Below are 21,736 nucleotides of genomic sequence, written 5' to 3' on the forward strand. Positions count from 1 at the left end.
TGTACCTATAAAATATATAGCCATCACACTTGAGGGGATAAAAATCCAATACACTATAATAAGGTACATCGTCCAAGGCACTTTAAAGATGCATTAGGCTGTACACCACACCTGAGGAGATAATAATTGATCTTAAGATGTGTAGCTGGGAAACTAGGGATCGAGTATTGGTACCACCGAAGCGAAGCATTGACAATCCAAACCACATATTAGAACGAAGAATTGTTTTCATAAGCCTTCCCATGCATGGTTGGTAATCTTGGATTGGTATCGATCAAAGCCAATCCCAAATCTTGACTAATCCAATATCGATCCAATGGTACGGCAAAGGGGTAAAAAATGTAACAAAAACTGAATTTTGTTAAAAAGCAAGGGTAAATCTGTTCGATTTTGACCGATGCGGATCAATATTTCATTCTTGACCGATTCTGGGATTTTTTTTATATATTTTTATTTTTTAACATTATAATCCGATTCTGGAATTTTGAACATTTTTCTAATTTTTTATCTAAAAAATATTTTTATGCTAATGTCTGATTGGGCGTTTTATGTAACTGGATTACTTCATCTCTCTTTCTCCATGATATGATAACTTATAACCCCACTAATTAATATGCAATTGGTTTCGTGGTGTAGTTGGTTATCACGTCAGTCTAACACACTAAAGGTCTCCGGTTCGAACCCGGGCGAAGCCATTCTATAAATTAATATTTTATGCATGCTAATTAATTAGCATCTGATTTAGAATAAAAGGATTACTATTAAGCCAATATTAGGAGTTTTCCACATTCCTCCTATTTTTTCCCGTATGAAATAACCATTTGATAAAGATTAAACTCTCTGCATATTTTCCACTATTGTTGCTCAATCAATTATATTTTCTTAAGTGTTTTCATAATCTTCTTTTGTCCGAAGAAATGATTCATTGAAATAATGAATCACCCGTTCTGTTGGTATGAACACATCTAAGATCACCAAAAGAAACTATTGAATTTTGGATTCAGATCCTCTACTGCCGAGCTGCCCGGCAAGACCATGCTGCCTAGACAAGGGGTTGCGCACAGTTACCGCCTTACCCCCATTCGGACAAGACATTTGGGCAGGGGTAAGGCGGTAACTGCGTGCAGCCCCATGTCTAGGCAGCACAATCCTGTCGGGCAGCTCGGCAGTAGATGATCCAAATTCGTGAATTTCTCCCTCCTATTTGAATGGTTGAACCGAAACCACCAAACGTGAAATTTCAAATAGTTTTTAAATTTTATGGCAAAAGTTTTTCTTTACCTTGTGGATAAAGAGAATCTAGCTATTAGGGTGTCATTATTCCTTCTATCCCTTATAATATGAAGTCCGAACTCCGCAGTGCCCTTGGCAAATGTCCAAGAGTCTCAATCTAACCATCAAAACCTATTGATTAAGAGATTCTCTCTCTCTCTCTCTCTCTATCTATCGTGGGTGAACGAAAACTCGATCCAAACAGTATTTCTCCAAGTGACAAAATTTGGTTGGGTTGACCCTTGCTATACTGGTAGATAATTATGTGATTAATTGATTGAGAAAATCTGAGCACCAATAGAACCGTCACATGGTAGAAATTTGAGCTGTCATAAGTGGCTTAACTTGATGGACTATCCAGGGGCTCTAGGCCCAATGCAAGGGCCGAAGCCCGGGGCAAGTCCAGAACTATGTTGGACTGGGTTGAAGTGGACTCGGCTGACATAGCCCATTTTGACAAGCCGAAATTGGAGCAAAGGTAGCCCGACTATGGTTTGATCTTCTCTTTTATAACCTGAGTATCATGTTTATAGTCTGATTAATCTGACTAACATTAGTTTGATTATAGATCAGTAATCCAATTTGGTAACACAATAAAAGCATAACGCCCCACCCACCAAAAAAATTAAAAAATCCCGGGCCCCATTTAAGTAAGAGAGAGAGAGAGAGAGACATTTTGTCCATAACTCTCACTCACACCTAGGGATGTAACCGGATCGGATTCGGTTCGGATAGTGCTATATCCGCATCCAATTAGCTTTTGGGCGGATTCGGATAGTGCTAAATGTATTCAGACATGGATACGGATCAGATATTTTATTCGTTTACATTTAAATATAGCTTTTCGGATAGCTATAGTCTATCCGTATCTGCATCCGTTTAGTTTTCGGACGGATTCGAATAGTGCTAAACAGATACATAAACGAATTTTGGCTGTTCATTTACACACCCCAACTCACACCCTCTCCTCTCACACAAAGATCACATCTCTCTCTCTCTCTTATCTAGGCATATATAAAATACATGGGAAGAGACGCACAGAGGTTACAAAGCGAACGGCCCACAAGGAGACTTAAAAGAACAAAGTGGAGTGGTCCAAGTGGAGCACGACATATGTAACATATTGTCCTTTCCCATTTATATACCAAGTAAGGAAGCTGGAAAGATGCCAATGCCTTTGCAACCGAACCAAAGGGAAGAGAGGGAAAGAGAGAAGGAGATTGAGAAAGAGAGAGTTGGTCTTGGTGGTGGTGCTGCTGCTGCTGCTGCAATAATGTCTAAGAATCGTTGGCATTTCCTCAACTACTTGGCCTCGGACAAGCAAAAGTCCAAGCACTGGTTCTTCCTGGCCTTAGCCTTGGCTTTGGTGGTCTTGATAGGAACAGCCCTCCTCATCTCTGCCCTCATCGGTACAATCTCTTTTCAAGACTCCATCCTCTGTTCCTTCAACGGTGGCGCCGCCTTCAACAGCGTCGATACCCATTACCTGACAACCCCAACACAACTACTTGCGGTGCTCCACTACGCCACGTCAAAGGTGACCCCACAACAATCGGTACAAGAGATCAGGGTAACCTTCGACGTGCTACGTTCACTCTCCCCCTGCAACTTCCTGGTCTTTGGGTTAGGCTATGACTCGCTCATGTGGTCTGCCTTTAATCCACGTGGCACCACACTATTCCTTGAGGAAGATCCCAAGTGGGTCCAGTCAGTGCTCAAGGACTTCCCAACCCTCCATGCCCAAACCGTCCGTTACCGAACCCAACTCTCCCAGGCCGACCACCTCCTCAAATCTTCCCGTTCCGAACCTTATTGCCGGCCGGGAAAAGCGTATCTCAGGGAGAACTACAGGTGTAAACTAGCCCTGACAGGTCTCCCAGACGAGGTTTACGAGACAGAATGGGATTTGATAATGATAGACGCACCCAGGGGTTACTATGCTGAAGCACCAGGTCGAATGGGAGCGATATTCTCGGCGGCAGTGATGGCAAGAGCTAGGGTAGGGTCAGGGGTGACCCACGTATTCCTCCATGATGTAGATCGGAAAGTGGAGAAGATGTTTGCACAGGAATTTCTATGCTTCAAGTATAGGGTAAACCATGTTGGAAGGCTTTGGCATTTTGAGATTCCTCCTGCAAATAAAAATAATTCCATCATTACCGACCATTTTTGCTAAATTTGATGATGGCCGGAGGATTCCAAAGTTAAGAGGTTTTTTTTTTTTTTTTTTTCTGATTTTCAATTTTCATATATATATATATATATATATATAAGCTACTGTTGGCCTAGTGTCTAGTGCCAGTAGTGGAGGGTTTATCATTTCCTTGTTGATAGTGATTGGAAGGATTAATAATATAAGATATCCCATACTTCCTTTCCTTTAATTTATTATTGTTTTATCAATTTTTTTTTGCCCTTTAAGATTCCTTTTTTCTATTTTTTTATTGTTATATATTTGATAAGATTATATATTGGACTAGGTTCCTTGGATTTGTGATAAAGACTGGATGGATCCGTGTACCTAGGGTGTACGAAGAGAAGAATGGATTTTGTATGAGAACGTGATCTTCCTTCGGAAAACTCGGGATTTTAAAATCCACTCTAAATTGGAATCAATTTTAATATAAACTGAAATTTTTGACATGAGTAATTGAAATTTGTTTAATTTCTTGAAGGACATTTAAATTTGCATTGGAATGTTTATGTGGTAAGTGAGTAACGCATTTTAGGTGGACTAGACTACTAGAGTCAATTGCGAAATAAGAAAATGAAGTTTTTGTATTCTGGATGGGTTGGGGGAGGGGGGCGTTGGATGTGCTTTCAACAATAAGAATAGGAAAAAAAAACTAAACAAATTGGAAGCCTTTCGAATTTTAAATGGTTTCTCTTTCAAGGTGGGAATATTTAAATGATCTTACATCTTGATAACGCCAAAGTCCCCCATCCCTTCCAAATATATTAGAAAAAGACATAAGAGTTTAATGAGGAGTGTTTAAAACATTAAAAATTATTATTTTTTCATTTTTTAATATTACTATTGTTTTCCTTAACATAGGTGAAGGTTCAGCCACCATCCTTAGATTCATATTTCATAGGGGTTTTGATATGTTCTTAAATGTCCTTCGATACTTTCTCACATCTTTTGAGAAACCCACGGTGAATGGATTCTCATTTACCATGGCTAAAGGAAAATTCGATCTTATTACTTATTTAAATTCTCTTTAAAGTGGATGATAAATGAAAATAATAATTAATGTAAAAGTGCTAGGTAATAATTTTGGAAAAATTTATTACTTGATTTATGAGGTTAGAAAAATTTATTACTTAGTGTATGAGGTGGATAAAGATTTTTTTTTTTATTTTTTAGAGTAATAGGTGGATAAAGAAATTAGAGCAGCCAAAAATAAGAAAGAGGACTGTCTTTATGGAGCAAAGGAAGGATGACGTTGTCTATGATGATTGATTGGGGTATCTAATCGGAAGACATATTTGGGATAACATTGGGGGGATAGCATCTTACCCCCCCCCCCCCATCTCCCTCCCTGCCTCCCTCCCTCCAAGTAAATAAAATCCCCACGCATATGGGTGTTAAATGGTTCAGTTTCAAGTTAAACGGTTTGATTCAAAATGTAGTAGATAGAAATCAAAACTATAATGTTAATTAAATGACTTGCAATTAGTAAAATCGAAAAAACTAAAAGCGATTCCCGTAATAGCGGTGAGCGAAATAGGAGAGCAGCCTAAATCATAAAAACAGGATTGTGGGAGAGCAATACAAGCATCGTATTGCTAGGCGAAACGGTGAAGTACTGCACCCTAGAATATCCCATAATCGAGACAATTGACTGAATCCTGTGAAAAAATTTCATAGAAGTTCATTAATCTCTTCATTTTATAAAGCAAATTGACTTTGATTCTTGAATAATCACTTTTGTTTCTATAATAACAAAAAGATTCCCTTTTTATGTGAGAAAGGCCCGTATAACTAATTATGATCTTTTTCATAAAAATAAAAATAAAAAACTAATTATGATCGTACATATGGACAATTCGTCAACAGTTTTAGTCTTGCCAAGTTTTAAACTCCTTGTCTGATTGCATATTTGCAATCTGTTCTAAATTCTAAGTACATTTGCCAAAATGTGGAGACTTGGTCTAATCGAAAAAAGTTTGAAGTTTTCGGAACCCTAGTTCTGAAAATTAGTTTGCAGAGAGATCCCATGGCTATTAAGCTCCATAACCATGAAAGATCCAAAATGGAGCTATGGAGAAGAACTTGATTTCCATACCTGGGGATTGGGAGATGGAGGAGCCAAGACCAAAAGCCAAACTCCCCAGAAACATTTCCTTTTTCGTCTCCAGACTCCAGAGGCGGATCTCTACTCAATTAGGTACATCAGATCAACTGAACTTTTCTTAAATTTCCCACTTCATCTGACGAATCTGCTTCTAGAACCCGGCTTTGAATCCACATTCCCCCTTCCCTATCTGATGGCCTATTCCAAGATCACTCCGTACGAAGAACTCCAAAACGAAGGAAGAATTTTTAATGGAAATTCGAAAACGCCTTGGCAGCTACTACTTGTTTCAGTCTTGCAATTCACTCAATACTACCCAGAGAACCACCAGGAACTACTAACCGCACACAAAGTGCCAAACTATGACACCCTTTTCTGGTGGGTAAAGATGATAGTCCTCAACAGAAAAAGGGTCTCACTTGAAACAAAAGCAAACTACTTCAATCCTTCACCTTTACTCTAGAAAACCTCAAAAAGGCAGATACAGATGGCAATCAGTGGTCAATGCCATGTCCTACACCACCATGAAAGAAAGCAACAATGTAATGAAAGCCTGAAAGAGAAGAAACACCATCTTCAAAGCTATCTCTTGGTTCACAATCCTCCCATCACTTTGTTCTCCCTCAAGTCATGCCTTCCCTTCCTATGCAACGACCAGTTGATGTGTACCTTAGCTATCACAAAGATTACCTCAACAAGAAGAACAAAATAGAGGAGGAAAAGGGACTCAAAAGCATGAGGGTCAGTGTAACAAAACCGATTCTCATCCTCTTCTTTATTCTCTCTACCATCACATTACTTAGGCTCCTTAAGATCACAACCAGTACTTCATCTTCCTCTCATCCAAATCTTACTCTACCTCTAATTCCTCCTAAAACTTGTTCTTCTCCATCTCCAACATGCACAGAGACCCCAGCACACCATGATTCCACTGCTGCTACCATCCTTGCCGCGAAAGAATTCCAACTTCTATCTAAAATTGTCTCCTTTAGAGCCCCCTGCAACCTACTAGTATTTGGATTTCAACCCCAATTCCTCATCCTCTCCTCTCTTAATGGTGGTGGAACTACAGTCTTTCTTGAAGAAAACCCAGTAAAGATCAGGGCTTTCTCAACAAATTCCAAAAGCATTCGTATCTACAAAGTTGAGTATTCCACTGTTGCAGGAGAAGCATACAAACTTCTCAAACAAGCAAGGACAGACCCTGCTTGCACACCTCAACAGAGGCCACTTCAAGCCTCAACCTGCAAACTGGCATTGACAAAGCTACCATGGGAGGTATATGAGCGCAAGTGGGACGTGGTCGTCATCGATGGACCAAGAGGAGACAGCCCAGAAGCACCTGGGAGGATGGCTGCAATCTACACCATTAGCATGATGGCAAGGGCAGGGAATATGACGGATATTCTGGTTCATGATGTAGATCGGATGATTGAGAAGTGGTTTTCCTGGGAGTTCCTATGTGATGAGAATCTGGTCTCATCAAAAGGGAAGTTTTGGCATTTTAGGATCAAGGGCAACTTGAATTCTACTAGTTTTTGCTCCAATTCAGTAGTTCAAATCCAGTAATATATTCTTTTTTTCACAAACCCAGTTAAAATGATGTGAATACTCTTACAGAGTTATCTTAGGCAATAAAAAAAAAATTCTCCAGCTTTTGGCAACAATAGTCAGGTAATGTGGAACACTAATGGAAATTCTGGACAAGGTTTTGAAACTTGGAGCCGAGCAAGAAGATCAATCTCCATTGATTCCGATTGGAATTGATTATGAATTGGCCAGAATCGGTCTCTGATCTGGTCGAACTCAATTTTTTGAGAATTGGGGTGGAATCATAATTGGGGTCGACTGATTACTATTCAACTCAAGCAATTCACCCAATCTGATTCCTATTTTTGAAGCTTTGATTCTAAATCTTGCCAATTGTGTGGTGTTTGAGACTATGTCCACATGATCGTTGTTTGAAACTACAGCAATTTACAATCATTAGCTAAATTGCTAATGTTACTGGGAAGACAGTGTCATACATGGTAGGAGATGTTGACGCAGACGATCATATCTCTATCAATCATCAAATTTAACTTACAAACCCATCTATATAATTGTAAGGAGATAGTTTTCCGTCCTGGAGTGGCCTATGTCAACGCCCCTATGAGTCTTTCTCTCTCTTCTCCATTGAAAAGACACCTCTGCCCCTTTGTTTTGAGGAGGAAAGATAGACACATGGGAATCCCAAACAAAAAACTACTTACCATAATCGAGTTTCCCTCCATCCACGGGGAATGGAATCCCATTCACCGTGGAAAAGGGTATTAGGAGGGTATTTTGGAACATATCATAACCTTAGGAGGGGTTTGTGAACCCTAGGATGGTGGGTGAACCATCCTCTATGAGCGGGGGTAAGGCGATCATTGCGCTGCACCTTGTGTCTATGCCACTCAGGCCACTATGGGCAGCGTGCTGCAAAAGATCTGGATTGATGGGTGGAGGGAATATGGAGGGAAACTTAGTCCTTTAAAATGAGTTTTTTTTTTTTTTTTTTTAAGACAAGTGGGATTCACGTCACTCACCCATTGAATTTTGAAAATATTTTTACTTTTTTCTTTGATCAATCGTGTCTTTGTTATTGTGAGTAGTATAGACAACTGAAAATAGATTATAGAACTTTAATAACATACCTAGGTGACAACTGCTCCTATTATCCCATAATAGCAAGAAGAACAAAATGGAGGACGATAAAGGACTCAAAAGCATGAGGGTCAGCACAATAAAGTAAATTCTCATCCTCTTCTACATCCTCTCATGCATCACATTACTTAGGCTCCTTAAGATCACAACCAATACTTCATCTTCCTCTCCTCCAAATCTTACTTTACCTCTAGTTTCTCTTAACAACTGCTCTTCTCCATCTCCAATATGCACAGATCTCCCTTTCCCCGTTACACAACTCACCCCCACACACCATGATTCCGTTGCTGCTGCCATCCTTGCAGCTAAAGAACTCCAACTCCTATCTAAAATTGTCTCCTTTAGAGCCACCCTGCAACCTCCTAATATTTGGGTTCCAGCACCAATTCTTCCTCCTCTCCTCACTTAATGATGGCGGAACTACTGTCTTTCTTGAAGACAATCCAGAAAAGCTCAGGACGTTCTCAACAAATTCCGAAGGCACTCACATCTACAAAGTTGATCATCGTACTGCTGCTAGAGAAGCATACAAACTTCTCAAACAAGCAAGGGCAGACCCTGCTTGCACACCTCAACCTAGGACACTCAAAGCGTCAACCTGCAAACTGGCATTGACAAAGCTACCAAAGGAAGTATATGAGCACGAGTGGGATGTGGTCATGATCGATGGGCCAAGAGGAGACAGCCCAGAAGCACCTGGGAGGATGGCTGCATTCTACACCGCTAGCATGATGGTAAGGGTAGGGAATGTGACGGATATTCTGGTCCATGATGTAGATCGGATGATTGGGAAGTGTTTTTCCTGGGAGTTCCTCTGTGATGAAAATCTGGTCTCATCAAAAGGGAAGCTGTGGCATTTTAGGATCAAAGGCAACTTGAATTCTACTAGTTTGTGCTCCGATTCAACAGTTTAAATCCAGTAACCTTCTTTCTCTCACTCGGTCATTCTCATGGTGTACTGAAAAGTGTAGGCACCACTGTGACAAGCATGCCCACATGATGTAGCCACAAATACTCTTGTTTACTGATTTCTTTGCACTGTACAATAGCCAAACATTATCTAACTGAGAATCAATTTATATGCAGAGGCAACAGGATTGTCATTGTAAATGCTTATGAGGTACTCAAAATTAGATCAAGATGACTTGTCAGCAGGCAAGTAACTTCCATCTACATACTTGTGCTGCATGCAGGAAGAAAACACAAAAGCCTTAAAAAGATCCAGCTCAAGATCATCAAAATGCAGAATAGGTAATAGAGACAGCAAAGAGTGCCTGAAAATACATTTGTTTGGTGGTGAATGTAAGTATCAAGTGTTACTTAGTTTAGGACATTGTTAGAAAGTGATTCTAAAGTGTAAGTTCATTCTTGAATGGGAAAAGCAGCACAACATGGGATTGAAGTACCGATGCAGATGAAATTAAAAACCTGCTAGCTGGTCCAGATGTGATTATATGCCAGTCCTACAAAGAATGCAATGAAGTGGTTGATGTTGCTAGTAGCCAAAAGAGAGAATCTTCAAACAAAATCAATATGAAAATGTTAGCTTTTACATAAACATTTTTCCTTTTAAATGGTTTTTACCAGGAAACAAACTAATCATACGGCCTATATGTGCAGCTGAGTCTGGACCAATATTTGATTCTAAACTCCCAAGACAACCTTTGTTGTTTTGATCCTTGTGCACATATAAGGGCAAATGGTCAATTTCATATGACATAGCCAAGAGGCCACCTAAACAAACTTCATGATGGATGAGATAATAATGGGATTCAAATTTCATCCCCTACGGATGGCAAGTAGTAACAATCACAAGAAAGAGCTTAGATGTGATCAGGCTCAGTTTTTTTCCTTTTTTTGGCAAAAGTTTGTCGGATAGATTAAGTTTAGACCATGAAGTTGCCTGCTATTAAAGGAATGAGAAATCTAACTGTTCAATACAAACATATTAGAAGAAGAAAATTGACCGAGATAGAATGGCGATTGACTACTGCCGTAGTTCATCTGCTTTCTATACAAATAATATAAGAACATATGCCCAGCCTACAAAAAATACTTCATCCGGACATCTCTCCTCATGGCATTGTATACAGCTTGGACCTGGAAAAACACAATACCAACACTTTTATCACAACAATATCCTACACTTGACTAGTCAAGAAAAATAGGTGCACATCCTTCGAGGTCCATTATTCCATCATATACATGGAATTTAGGATTTCATGGTGGTACATGATACCTTAACAACTTAATTTTTTACCGAATGAGTGATTACGTTAAAAAACAAAACACTTAATTAAGTGTATTGAATCACAAATATTATCTATGCACATTCATTTTTATGCATTTCCACAATAGTTTTGAAAAATATTGAAATAGCTTATTGATCAGAGATCCAACAGGCTGTCTCTTTTCCTGTTATTTTCCTAGAAAATACTCTGGAAAACAACATATCTTAATTACATGTAGAGGTCCCTGAACCCAACCTGAACTAGAACCAACTTAAGCAAACCCAAACCACAAGAGGTTAACATCCTCAACCCAACAACCCATCGCGTTCTTTTCTCCTTCATCTGCTAAGCCAAGGATCAATTCTTTGGATCAACAGCCAAGGTATTATTTAGATATCTGATTAAACACTTTAATTTTCACTCATAACATATGCTGTTAAGTCAAACATAACTCACAGTCTACATCACCATTTTGTGTGTAATTATCAGATACTATACCTAAGCATATCTAAATAGCTAAGCATATACGACCTCTTGAGTTGAGATATCACGGCACACACCAACAAGAAAATCATGAACTAAAGTCCAAATCCCCTTCTCTGTGTTGGGTTCCATCGACAAACATGTGGAGTTTCAACAGTGATTAAACATGTAAATTACCATTGACCCAAAAAAAAACATGGGAATTTCCTATTTCAGTAGGAACCATTGCAATCTAAAGTCAATCTTATCTAAATTTATTATTTTTCCCTTAAATTACAGTTTGAGTCCCCAAGTTCCAAAATGAGCCTAGCGGAAAACATAATTATCTTAATCAGGCATCTAATTATATAGATTCTTTTTCCTCATGCTATGTGGGATACCATGCTAAGACTTGACAGCTCATTTGGCATTAACTTTACGATAGTTTCAACTCCAATGATCTCAAGAGTAGGATCTGGAGGATAAAATCATGAAATATCCATGATGCTTATCACCTTCACCTGCTTCAGTGTGGAACTAGACCGATCACTAGAAGTTTGGATTTACAGCCCTATCTTGTTTTTTTACCAAGGAACCAATGAGGGGTGTGGGTGTGGGTGTATGTCTGTGTGTGTGTGTGTGAGAGAGAGAGAGAGAGAGAGAGAGACCTGCTCACTAGAGACAACTTTAACAGGTCCAATGTTCACAGACACATATTTGCCCCTTGAAGATAATTTCTGCCTTACACGGCCCTGTAGCAGACACATAAGCCAATGTTAAATTAAAAGACATTCAACTAAATCAACAGAGTCCAGATGCAGACAATACATTGACAGTGTATTCATAGATCTACATGCCAAAACAATTCTCCCAAATAAGTATACATATCAACTTTCAGAAAGAAGAAAATGACGAGTGAGGGAGGGAGGTCCCTCTCCATATAAAAACACATTGTGGCACTTCCCACTATCAAATGGCCAAGTGTCAGATGTCTCAAAGATTGCAGCCAGTAGTGGCAAAGAAGTTCCATTGTATAGCATGATAAACTTATCAAGCGAGCTTCCTCCACAGCCAAAACTGCTTTTCAAGCTGCCAACATAAAACTACAGAATTACCCATACTTCCACAGAAGACAAAGCCTAGTCTTCTCCACAATCTTAAACAATTCCGCAATCAATCAATAATACTGGGTAGAGCCCTTTGAAGAAAACACGTACTGAATACATCTATTTCCTTATTTCTACCTTAGAGTGGGAATTGTTTCCCCATGTGGTAACCTCCCCACCTCTGACTCGAGGTCTGACATCCCATGGATGGTAGGATCAGGGGTGGGGAGGTTACCACATGGGGAGAGGATCCGGACTCCCTTTAAACAATATATGATCTGATGCAGTTTTGCCCCCAGACTGAAGCTTGCAATCAGCCAAAGAAAACATAAAGCTGCCACAGAAATTGTATCACCCTTTCACCCTTCAGAATTATTAATGAATCTTTGAAACACTTCACCAAGAAACTGTTTTTGCACATAACATGTACCTCAGGAATTGTTTGTTGTAGTACGGATTCAACAGCAATGACCATAGCTTGCACAAAATCATCACCTCCAGTTCCAATAGCAGTAAACCCTCTAACTGTTGGGTATGAGTTTACCTGTTAAGTATAATAACAACATATTAGCTGAAGGAATTATACATATAGTGGTTGGATTATGCATGAGTTGAGCACTAATTGTGGTCTCTATGTCATAGATATCGAACTACATGTCTAATTTCTTCACTTCAACAACATATTTTCCATACCTCAAAATGTTCACAAGAAGACAATAAAATCTGATTTCAAGCCATGCAACTTCTCTTTTCCCCCTTCTTTTTTTTTGGTGCGGTGGGGGGTGGTGAGGTATTTAGTTAATTTCATTAAAGGGGGTGGCTGGACACCCAGAAGATCCCAAAGTATGGTATAAACAAGCCAGACCTCTAGATAAAGTCATCTCCATGTATATATTGAGCATAAAAGGTACATCTCAGTATCTCACTCAGCCCAGATATTTGAAGCACTCATATCCCTAAATTTGTTATAATTGTTTAGCCTAAAAATACCAAATCATTAGCTCTCAGCTACCATATAAATAGTTCAGTCTGGTTTCTGTGAAGTGCAATTGCTAGGCTCTGGGATAAGGCTACCCAACCTCCCACAGTTTTGGTCTAAAGACTGCTCAAAAAACTCACACCCGTACGGATCTAGGGCCAAACCTTGTAAGTGTACAGGCAATGTAAGAGCATGTGCGGTCAGAGTTTGAACTTCTTAAGCATGGAAGAATTGAGTAGATTATTTCCGAGATAAGGTGATCAATGAAATATTCTGATGTAGAATCTGGCCAGAGAAAGAGACACAAGAAAGCCCATCGGACCAGGCCCCTTCCTGGGCTAGAAGACCCAAGTTGAAGACTAAACACTGTTCACGTCACTGTTCACGTGAACAGTGTCAAAACGAAATATGCCCCAGGATTTAGAGAAGATTCTCCTTTGACCAGTCAACTAGGATTGGCGCAATTAAGTAGTTACTATATTCATTGGTTTCTAATTTTGTTATTTGCATGTGGCTGAATTATAAAGCCAAGTAGTTAAGTTTAGTTACTTTCTATTTTTGTTAGGATTTAGTAGTAGCTATTTTGCAAAGTTTCTATTTTAGATTAGTTCTTATTGTTAAAAAGTTTCTATTTCATTGTAAGCTTGCCTAAGCTATTAATAGGCATGGTATCTTAATGAAAAGGGAGAGTTTTAGTAAAAGATTATCCTGGCCACATTAGCCATCGATTATGGGAGCTTGCTCCTATGTGCAATAGCTGAGATAGCTGTGGGCGAGAGACCCAGGGTGAGAAGCCCATTCCCCTATCCCCCTTCTCTTCTTCTATCCTCTCTTTCCCTTTTCTCCCTAACCTGATCAATCCCTGGTTGCTGATGTGTTATTGTGACTGTTCCAACCATAGAGAAGACCATCCAAGTGCTACTATTGTTCTTCAGATCTGCTGCTGTTCTTCATTCGAGGGAGGTTACTGTGCTCCTGCAACCCAGTTCTGCTGCTGCAATTCCAAGTGAACATATCTCTGCAACAAAGGCTCATCTTCAATTGAGTTTTGTAGGACAAGATTATACCACCTAAGGCTTGACTCGAATCCAACCCCAGTCCCTGCTGTTGGCTGGATTGCTCTGCAGGCTGTTACCGTCTAAATCTGAACCAAGCCTTCTAATTTTGGAACCCCTCTGCAACTCACAATTCTGCCATTAGAATTGCTTGGAATTTTCAGCAAAGGTTCATCCCTATTGGACCCCTACTTGATCCAAGTTCTGGTCCAAGCCATTGGCTGGTTTGACTTCTACAGCTAAATTTCCCTAAACCTTCTAATTTCTGGCCTAGTTCTATTCTGAATTTTGTGGGTTTTGGGACTGGTTTCAGTCTTACATTATATTCCCATCCCTTGATGCAGCCCAAAGGGAAAACTGGACTTTTAAGGAAAAGTGCCAGATGGAATAATGGATATAAGATGATCCTCAAGATCCAAGAGGAAGCTCAACAGGAGATTTGAAAGAATATCGAACTTAACATTCTATATACCCTTCCTATCTGCCACCCATGCCTCATAGCTGCCCTTACCAAAGTGATCAAAAGGCCCACAAAAGATTGAAATACCAATAGTTGAGGTGCATCCAAATAGGAGATCAGTAATGGAGAAGCATTGTCTACCAATTAATGAGGAACCTCACTTCACTATATACCCAGATATAGTCCATTTGGGGGAAAACTTGGTGCACTATAGGTCCTTCCAGAATTCATATTCGAAGAAAGACCAGCTGTATGCTGAACTGGCACTTCAGAGACCCAACCCACCTTATTTTTGAACTTGGAACACCACTACAACCGCTTATCCTAAACGCTCGAGCTGTTAAGTAAGAGCCACAACAATGTATATCAACACACAACAACAAACCCCCACATGTGCAGGCTGCCCACACACGCACGGCTCTTCACGTGACACCATCACGTGGCACCAAGGGGGTACAACGTGTAGGGGTACAAGAACACATAACACAAACCCCTTGCACTCACCAGGGATCGAACACCTGACATCCTGGCTCTGATACCATGTTACAACCGCTTATCCTAAAAGATCAAGTTGTTAAGTAAGGGCCACAACGATGTATACTTCCACTCCATAAGTTTTTTTTTTTTTTTTTTTTTTTTTTTGATAAATATATCCAGAATGAAAGAACGATCAGGCTGAAATGTCCTTTTCATCTTTGCTGCCAATGAACAAGGAGCACGAAATGTTTTATGATTTTATCTACTAATTTACCCATGGATTACCATGGAAAATATCATTCCTGCTAACTACTCCTTCCCCGCCCCCCAACAAAAAAAGAAAAAGTTAGGTGAGTTGTTAAATAGATCAAAGGGGATAAAAGCACTAAGATTCAAAGTGAAGCCTCTTAAGTTATAGAACTAGAACAAATAAAAACCCCAGCACATAACTCAATTCACTAAGTGACACATACCCTTGAAAGTTTTCCCATTATGCTCCTCCCAAATTGCACAAAAAAGAGGAAGAGGTGATTGCTTTTCAAATGCCCAATTCCCAAAGGCTAAGGCTTCAGACACCAGCCATCCAAGAGATTAGCAAGATTACAAGGAGCAACCCAACTGGACCCAAGGGCCTTTAGCAAGTAATACCATACTTGTTGTATGAAGACAATAGACCAAAAGAGATGAACCAGAGGCTCACAAGTTGCTTTACAAGAATGATATATTTGGAAGGATTTTCTTCCTTGAGGTAAGATGATCCAGAGTCAATGTCTTATCAATGAAAATGATCCACAGGAAAGAGGTCATAAAAGACCCTCACGCCAAAGCATTCTCTAAGCCAAAAAGTATGGTGTGACTGGGATGATGGGATATGCTGAAGAACCACAAACCAGCTCAAACTCTGCCTCAACCTAGACTTCAAACCCAAGCTGGTTTGGCCTAAATTGGGCCAGGAAGTTATGCATCTGGCTCAGCAGGGCCAAGATATTTGCTTATTCCCAAAGCAACTCACACTAAATATGAGGCAGAGAACAACTACAACTCTGCATCCCAAAGAATCTGCTTAGATAGTGCATGTACTTTGGGGAACCTTTAGAAGGAAACGATTCATTGGTGAACTACAAGTAAGAAATGCAAGGCCCTCCCTTTTAATGGAGTAACTAATTTTGAACCAGTGAGATCTGGTGAGAGATCAGCTTGCAACAGGATCGGAGAAATAGGGATAGGACCAGGTCTGAGAGAAAACCAGATAAATTGATTTGAACAATTCGATCATCCAAATATTCTAGTTGAATGAACAATTCAAGCAATAGATCGAGAGTGTAAAATATGGCATTAATCTGAGAGAGAGAGAGATTTGAGGTAATGAGAGAATCCTTCTGCGGCTAGGATTCTTAAAACCCTGAAAACCATAGAATTTGATAGCAGAAATTTTATGCCCCTTAAATAGGAACTGAAACTGATATGCAATTGTGCAAAAGGGTTCCTGAATCAATCAGCTGATTTGTAGGGCTGAAATCACCACCAATACCCCAACCTTGGAATCACTATTAAGGGTTCCTGGAATCACCACCAAGGGTCCGACTGAATCACTATAGTAGGGAACATTCTGAATCACCACAGAACCAATGACAAAAATCCAACGTCTATTCATCAAATTCGCATACAGGGCTTTACAACCTTACATAAAAGACTTAAAAACAGACTCAAACAAAGCTTAAAACTTCTCCACCCTGTAACTTGTTGTGGAGCAGTGAGGTAGTCTTAACTGACTGTAACTCGAAACGAAGCTGGACTCATAGAGACCTAATCCAGCCCAACTAAAATACTTTGATAACAATAAAAAATAAAAGAATAAAACTCTAATTAGATACCAAGACTTAATAAACACTTTAAATGTATCAATAAACCATTGGACCAAAGGCCCAACATGTATAGAACCCAATCAAAGACTTGGTCCCACTAAAATAATCTCACTTATGTATTCTAACTGCATCACCTTTCCTACAAAGAAACCTTCCACCAACCCCACCTTACTCTCCCCTTCACATAAGCCTATTGAGAGACTCAGTAACAATTAACAACAAGGAACAGAAAGGAGGATAACCCTTTGCGGGATCCACCTAAAGCTCCTGAAGAAAGGCTGCTGGAGATCCATTTGTCATTGGCTCATTGCATAAAAAAGTTAAAGCATAAAGGTTGCAAGAGAAGATGAGGGGCGAAGGTTGAAGGAGAAGGAGAAGAAGAAGAATAAGTGGCGGTAGACTGATGTGGGACAAGATTGATCCCTTCTCCCTATATTGATTCACTTAACCAATAATAAAAGGAAAATTACATGCCTGCCACTCATGCTAATATAAGGTAGCTAAGAGAGAAAGATAAAAAAGTAAAAGCACAATACAACACAATATACCCAAAGTACCCTTATTACATGAACTCTAGCACTCCCCCTCAAGCTGGAGAATAAATGTCAAGCATTACCAGTTTGTACCAGTTTGCACAAAAGGGTACTAAACTGATGATGGACAAGTCCTTTGGTGAAGATATTTGTCAATTGATCACCAGTCCTCACAAAAGGAGTGCATATGTAGCCAGAGTCAATCTTCTCTTTAATGAAATGCCTATCCACCTCAATATGCTTCGTCTAGTCATGTTGCACAGGGTTGTGGACTATACTTATAGCAGCTTTTTTTTTATCACAATAGAGTCACAGGTGCCTCAGTAGCAAACCCCAATTCTTAGACCAGCCTTTACAACCATAGGAGTTAACATACTCCATGAGGCATAGCCCTGAATTCTGCCTTTACACTTGATCAGGTGACAATTGGTTGTTTTTTGCTCCTCCATGTGACCAGGTTACCACCCACAATGTAAAATAACCTGATGTAGACTGTCTGTCATAAACTAAACCAGCCCAATTGGCATCAGTGTAACCTTCTATCCTCAAGTGATTGTGCTGGTATATAATAGTCCTTTCATGGGGTGGAACCTGAAGATGCGATATATAGCATCCAAGTGCCCACTCTTGGGGGCATGCATAAACTGACTCACCACCCCAATTGCATAGGTGATATCTAGACGAGTTAGAGAGAGATATCACAAGTCTCTGGTACTTCCCTGAATCAATAAGGGGTGGACCATAGTCTTCTCCTAACTTGTGGTTTTGCTCAATAGGAAGTTTGCTGGTTTAAAACCCAACATTCCTGTTTCCTTTAACACATCCAACACAAACTTCCTTCGACAGATGTTTATTCTTTTTTTTTTTTTTTTACCGAGACACTTCAGTCCCCAAGAAATATTTCAAGGTTCCAAGGTCCTTGATCTCAAAATGCTGAGCAAGGTAGGACTTCAGTTTGGTTATCTCAACCTTGTCATCTCCTATCACCACAATATCATCTACATAAACAATTAGGGTTGTGATAGTACCATTACCTTGCCGGGTAAATAAAGTATGGTCGGCTTGACTCTGGGTATATCCATTATTCAAAATAACCTTCCTGAACCTCTCAAACCAAGCCTTTAGGGACTATTTGAGACTATATAAAGCTTTCTCGAGAAGACACATTTTCCCTTCAGTTAAGGGAGACTTAAAGCCTGGAGGAGCGTGCATATATACTTCATCGAACCCTGGAGGAGTGTGCATATGTACTTCCTCATCCAAGTCACCATGGGGGAAAGCATTTTTTACATCCAACTGATACAATGGCTGGTCCTTATTGGCCGCCAATGATAAGAGGACTCTTATCGAGATGTGTTTAGGGGCAAATGTCTCCTACTAGTCGATCCTATATACATGACTATATCCTTTGGCCACTAGTCTGGCCTTATACCTCTCAACAATGTCATTTAATCGGGTCTATTGAGTAGACCCATCTACATCCAACCGGTACTCTCCCCCTGGGAAGATCAACCAGTTTCCAAGTACAAGTTTTTTTAAGGGCCATCATTTTTTCATACGTGGCTTCCTTCCACTTTAGGTCAGACATGGCCTCCGCAACATTCTTGAGAATCAGAGTGGAAGAAAGAGCAGCAGAGAAGGCAACGCCTGTAACTATAAGAGAGATAGCATCATAAGAAACAACTTGGCTATTGGATTAGTACAAGTTCTCTTTCCCTTTCAAATAGCAAGGGGAAGATCTAAATCAGGAGGAGGAGATGAAGTGTTACTTGACTGAGGAAGGCATATCTCAAGATGTGGATCCAAAGAGGATTCTTGGTAGGTCTTCTTTCCCTTTATTTGATACACAAGTAACTCCTCATTGTCAGACCTCCCTGAATTATCAACAACAACAACATTCACTTCCTTATGTTCCCCACATCAAGCAGGAAAGGAGAGACAAGAGAAGGTGAAAGGAGAGGGGTGATCCAGCAGACTTTTCACTTCCACTCTTCTCCCTTGAAGAGGATGCTGATGAGGAGTACAAAGAGGCACAGATTCAAAGAAGATGACATCTTTGGAGAGAAGACACCTTCGGGAAGATGGATGGTGACACTTATAACCTTTGGTAGAAGGGGCATATCCAAGGAGAAGGCATTTGAAGGCCTTTGGGTCAAGCTTAGTCTGAGCAGATTTATTAACATGGACATAGCACACATACCCAAAAACCTTGGGAGAAAGAAAAAAAAGTAGAAGTTTGAAGTAACAAAATTTCCAAAGGGGATTTGGAACCAAGGAGACTAGTGGGCATACAGTTGATTACATAGGCAGCAATGAGAAGGCATCAAACCAAAAGGTCTTAGGGACATGCATGTCAAATAACAAACTCCTAGTGACTTCCAATAAATGGCAATTTTTTCTTTCAGTTACCCTATTTTGTTATGATGTATAAACACAATCAAGTTGATGGATACTGCCATTATTGGAAAAAAAATGTTGATATATGTACTCCCCTCCCCCCTCCCCCCTTATAGAGCACACAATTTTAAGTTTGATATCAAATTGGGTGCAAACCATTTGATGGAAATTATTAAATAGCGAAATTTCGTTTTAAGCATTGAAAACTAGAGAAGTTATAAATAAACATTTTAAGACTACAACAAATAAATAAATATTAAGAGGTAGGAATATCATGGAGTATGGGGTTAAATTTTAACACCTAACCTTCTGATCCAGATCAAGCCATTCATTAGTAGAATCATCTGTCACTGTACCTCCGATAACAACATTTGTGGTTTGTCCCACCCTTCCTTCTGTTTTTGAAACTTCTGAATCCAAACAATTGAATTCATAAGTAAACTTGTTAGCAATTAATCAAAGACAATAAGACATTTTCCATCCCAAGGAAAGAAGGGGGAGGGGGGTACAAAAGGGAGCAAGGAGACTCAATATTCCAATAAAACAATAATCTAAAAGGAGATGGAACCACTGAATTTGCCATACTGAAGGCTTTTCTTTCTTTCTTTATTGGTTTGTGGTGGGGAGGGGAGGGGTTGTCCCTTTTGTTTTCCGGTTAGCCCGAATGGAGAGCATGGACTGCTGAAAAATAACTCCAAAAATAACATGGCTTTCGTTGGACCTTAATCATATAATTACATCCTAGTAAATTAAATATCATGAGAGACCAATAATGTCCGCAACCTTTTTCTTTTTCTAAAAATCCTTGGTGAGCTTCTGCTTGAATTAACGTTAAATTTGCCAAACATAAAGTTAGCAACATCCATTGTCGAAACGACAAGCAAGTTCAGGAGAACAAAGGAAGGAACCCTTGGGACGTATCATATACAAACATGTGCACAGCTGAAAGAGGGGGAAAAGAAAAAAGGATAAAAAGATAAAAATGCGCAGAGCAGAGCGAAACTCTAACCTGAAATGGCTTTGAGGACAGCTTCCTGAGGGGGACCTTGATCGTCTTGCCAATAAGAGGACGAAGGGCTTTCGCCATTGGAGCAGTTCACATGAACCACTCGTCCTCTATGAAAACCTCGGACCTCAGACCTAATTCCACAACTTAAAATTGGCGTTAAAGGTGCACAGGAAAGCGCAAACGATGAAGAAGAAGATGCTGAGCTGCAAATTGGATGCAGCGGGCGCCACGGCTCCGTCGTGAAAACGGAGCGGTAGACAGTCCGGCAGGCCATCATCACTGATCAGTTTCCGACTTTGTCTTGTCGTTAAAAGTTAAAAATAAGTAGTTATTAATGGAGAACAATGGAGCGGACCTCTTGGAAGTTGCAAGTCTCAGGTTGTTCTGCAACCCTCAATTCTCCTCTCTCACTTCACAAATGTCCCCGCCATATCGTAGATGAACTAAAGATGGATAAATATATAGGGAACTGCAACTGCCGTAGTGCTAGCATTATGGCCTTAACACGCGATTTTAGATGCGCGTGCCTTACACATATGGCTGGGAACTAGCCCTTATAATGGGCCCCATTGAAATTAGACCATCATTGGGGTCTAAAATAGGGTTTTAAAACTCGGATCGGATCGGTCGGGTGTATTTGATTGGAATCGGCCGAATCCAACACAGCCAAGGTGGATTCTGATTTGGGCTGATCCAGACTGCATTTCTTGGGTTTGTTAGATCAGGATCAGGATCATGGCCAATCTATATTGGAATTAGATCAGGATCGGCCGAGACTGATCTATATCTTGATTCCGTTCAGGTCCTACACATACGAAACTTGGAATGACTTGGACCCAGGCCATTCATGTGACTACGGTCAATCCGGTTCAAGGGCGTGTGCCCATGGTTTTAAATCTCGAGA

General features: G+C 40.0%; 3 protein-coding genes, 1 non-coding gene and 1 pseudogene across 5 annotated transcripts; 4 read left to right on the forward strand and 1 right to left on the reverse strand.

Moving 5' to 3' along the window:
• The first annotated feature begins 621 nt into the window (after window positions 1-621).
• TRNAV-AAC lies at window positions 622-695 on the forward strand. The gene has a single exon. It is a non-coding gene; the product is annotated as a tRNA-Val (tRNA).
• Window positions 696-2,442: 1,747 nt separating this feature from the next.
• LOC122653679 (probable methyltransferase At1g27930) lies at window positions 2,443-3,462 on the forward strand. Its single transcript, XM_043847608.1, has one exon. It carries the CDS (start codon window positions 2,444-2,446, stop codon window positions 3,446-3,448), a length of 1,005 nt encoding a protein of 334 aa, XP_043703543.1. The 5' UTR covers window position 2,443; the 3' UTR covers window positions 3,449-3,462.
• Window positions 3,463-6,200: 2,738 nt separating this feature from the next.
• Window positions 6,201-7,145, forward strand: LOC122653938 (glucuronoxylan 4-O-methyltransferase 1-like). Its single transcript, XM_043847903.1, has one exon. The coding sequence runs from the start codon at window positions 6,201-6,203 to the stop codon at window positions 7,137-7,139; it is 939 nt and encodes a 312-aa protein (XP_043703838.1). The 3' UTR covers window positions 7,140-7,145.
• Window positions 7,146-7,260: 115 nt separating this feature from the next.
• LOC122653940 lies at window positions 7,261-9,172 on the forward strand (annotated as a pseudogene).
• A 960-nt stretch (window positions 9,173-10,132) lies between these two features.
• On the reverse strand, window positions 10,133-21,263 carry LOC122656494. 2 transcript variants are annotated; one of them, XM_043851036.1, is made up of 5 exons: window positions 20,833-21,263; window positions 20,130-20,230; window positions 12,488-12,601; window positions 11,620-11,703; window positions 10,133-10,358 (listed from the first exon to the last, which is right to left on the reverse strand). In XM_043851036.1, the coding sequence occupies exons 1-5, from the start codon at window positions 21,107-21,109 to the stop codon at window positions 10,302-10,304; spliced, it is 633 nt and encodes a 210-aa protein (XP_043706971.1). In that variant the 5' UTR covers window positions 21,110-21,263; the 3' UTR covers window positions 10,133-10,301. The 2 variants fall into 2 exon arrangements, with proteins under 2 accessions (XP_043706971.1, XP_043706970.1); XM_043851035.1 differs by having other exon boundaries at window positions 20,130-20,233; window positions 20,833-21,261.
• Window positions 21,264-21,736: the final 473 nt, after the last annotated feature.

Source organism: Telopea speciosissima, chromosome 3, assembly GCF_018873765.1.
Source record: "Telopea speciosissima isolate NSW1024214 ecotype Mountain lineage chromosome 3, Tspe_v1, whole genome shotgun sequence".
NCBI classification, from domain to species: Eukaryota; Viridiplantae; Streptophyta; class Magnoliopsida; order Proteales; family Proteaceae; genus Telopea; species Telopea speciosissima.

Bases quoted from the DNA above. Each gene is read 5' to 3' on its own strand.
- LOC122653679 (XM_043847608.1), top strand. From the start codon at position 2,444: ATGCCTTTGCAACCGAACCAAAGGGAAGAGAGGGAAAGAGAGAAGGAG.
- LOC122653938 (XM_043847903.1), top strand. From the start codon at position 6,201: ATGCCTTCCCTTCCTATGCAACGACCAGTTGATGTGTACCTTAGCTAT.
- LOC122656494 (XM_043851035.1), bottom strand. From the start codon at position 21,109: ATGATGGCCTGCCGGACTGTCTACCGCTCCGTTTTCACGACGGAGCCG. The intron at 11,704-12,487 runs GTACATGTTATG...TGTCTGCTACAG, and splicing joins TACAACAAACAATTCCTGAG to GGCCGTGTAAGGCAGAAATT. The intron at 10,359-11,619 runs GTCTCTCTCTCT...GTGTTTTTCCAG, and splicing joins AAGTTGTCTCTAGTGAGCAG to GTCCAAGCTGTATACAATGC.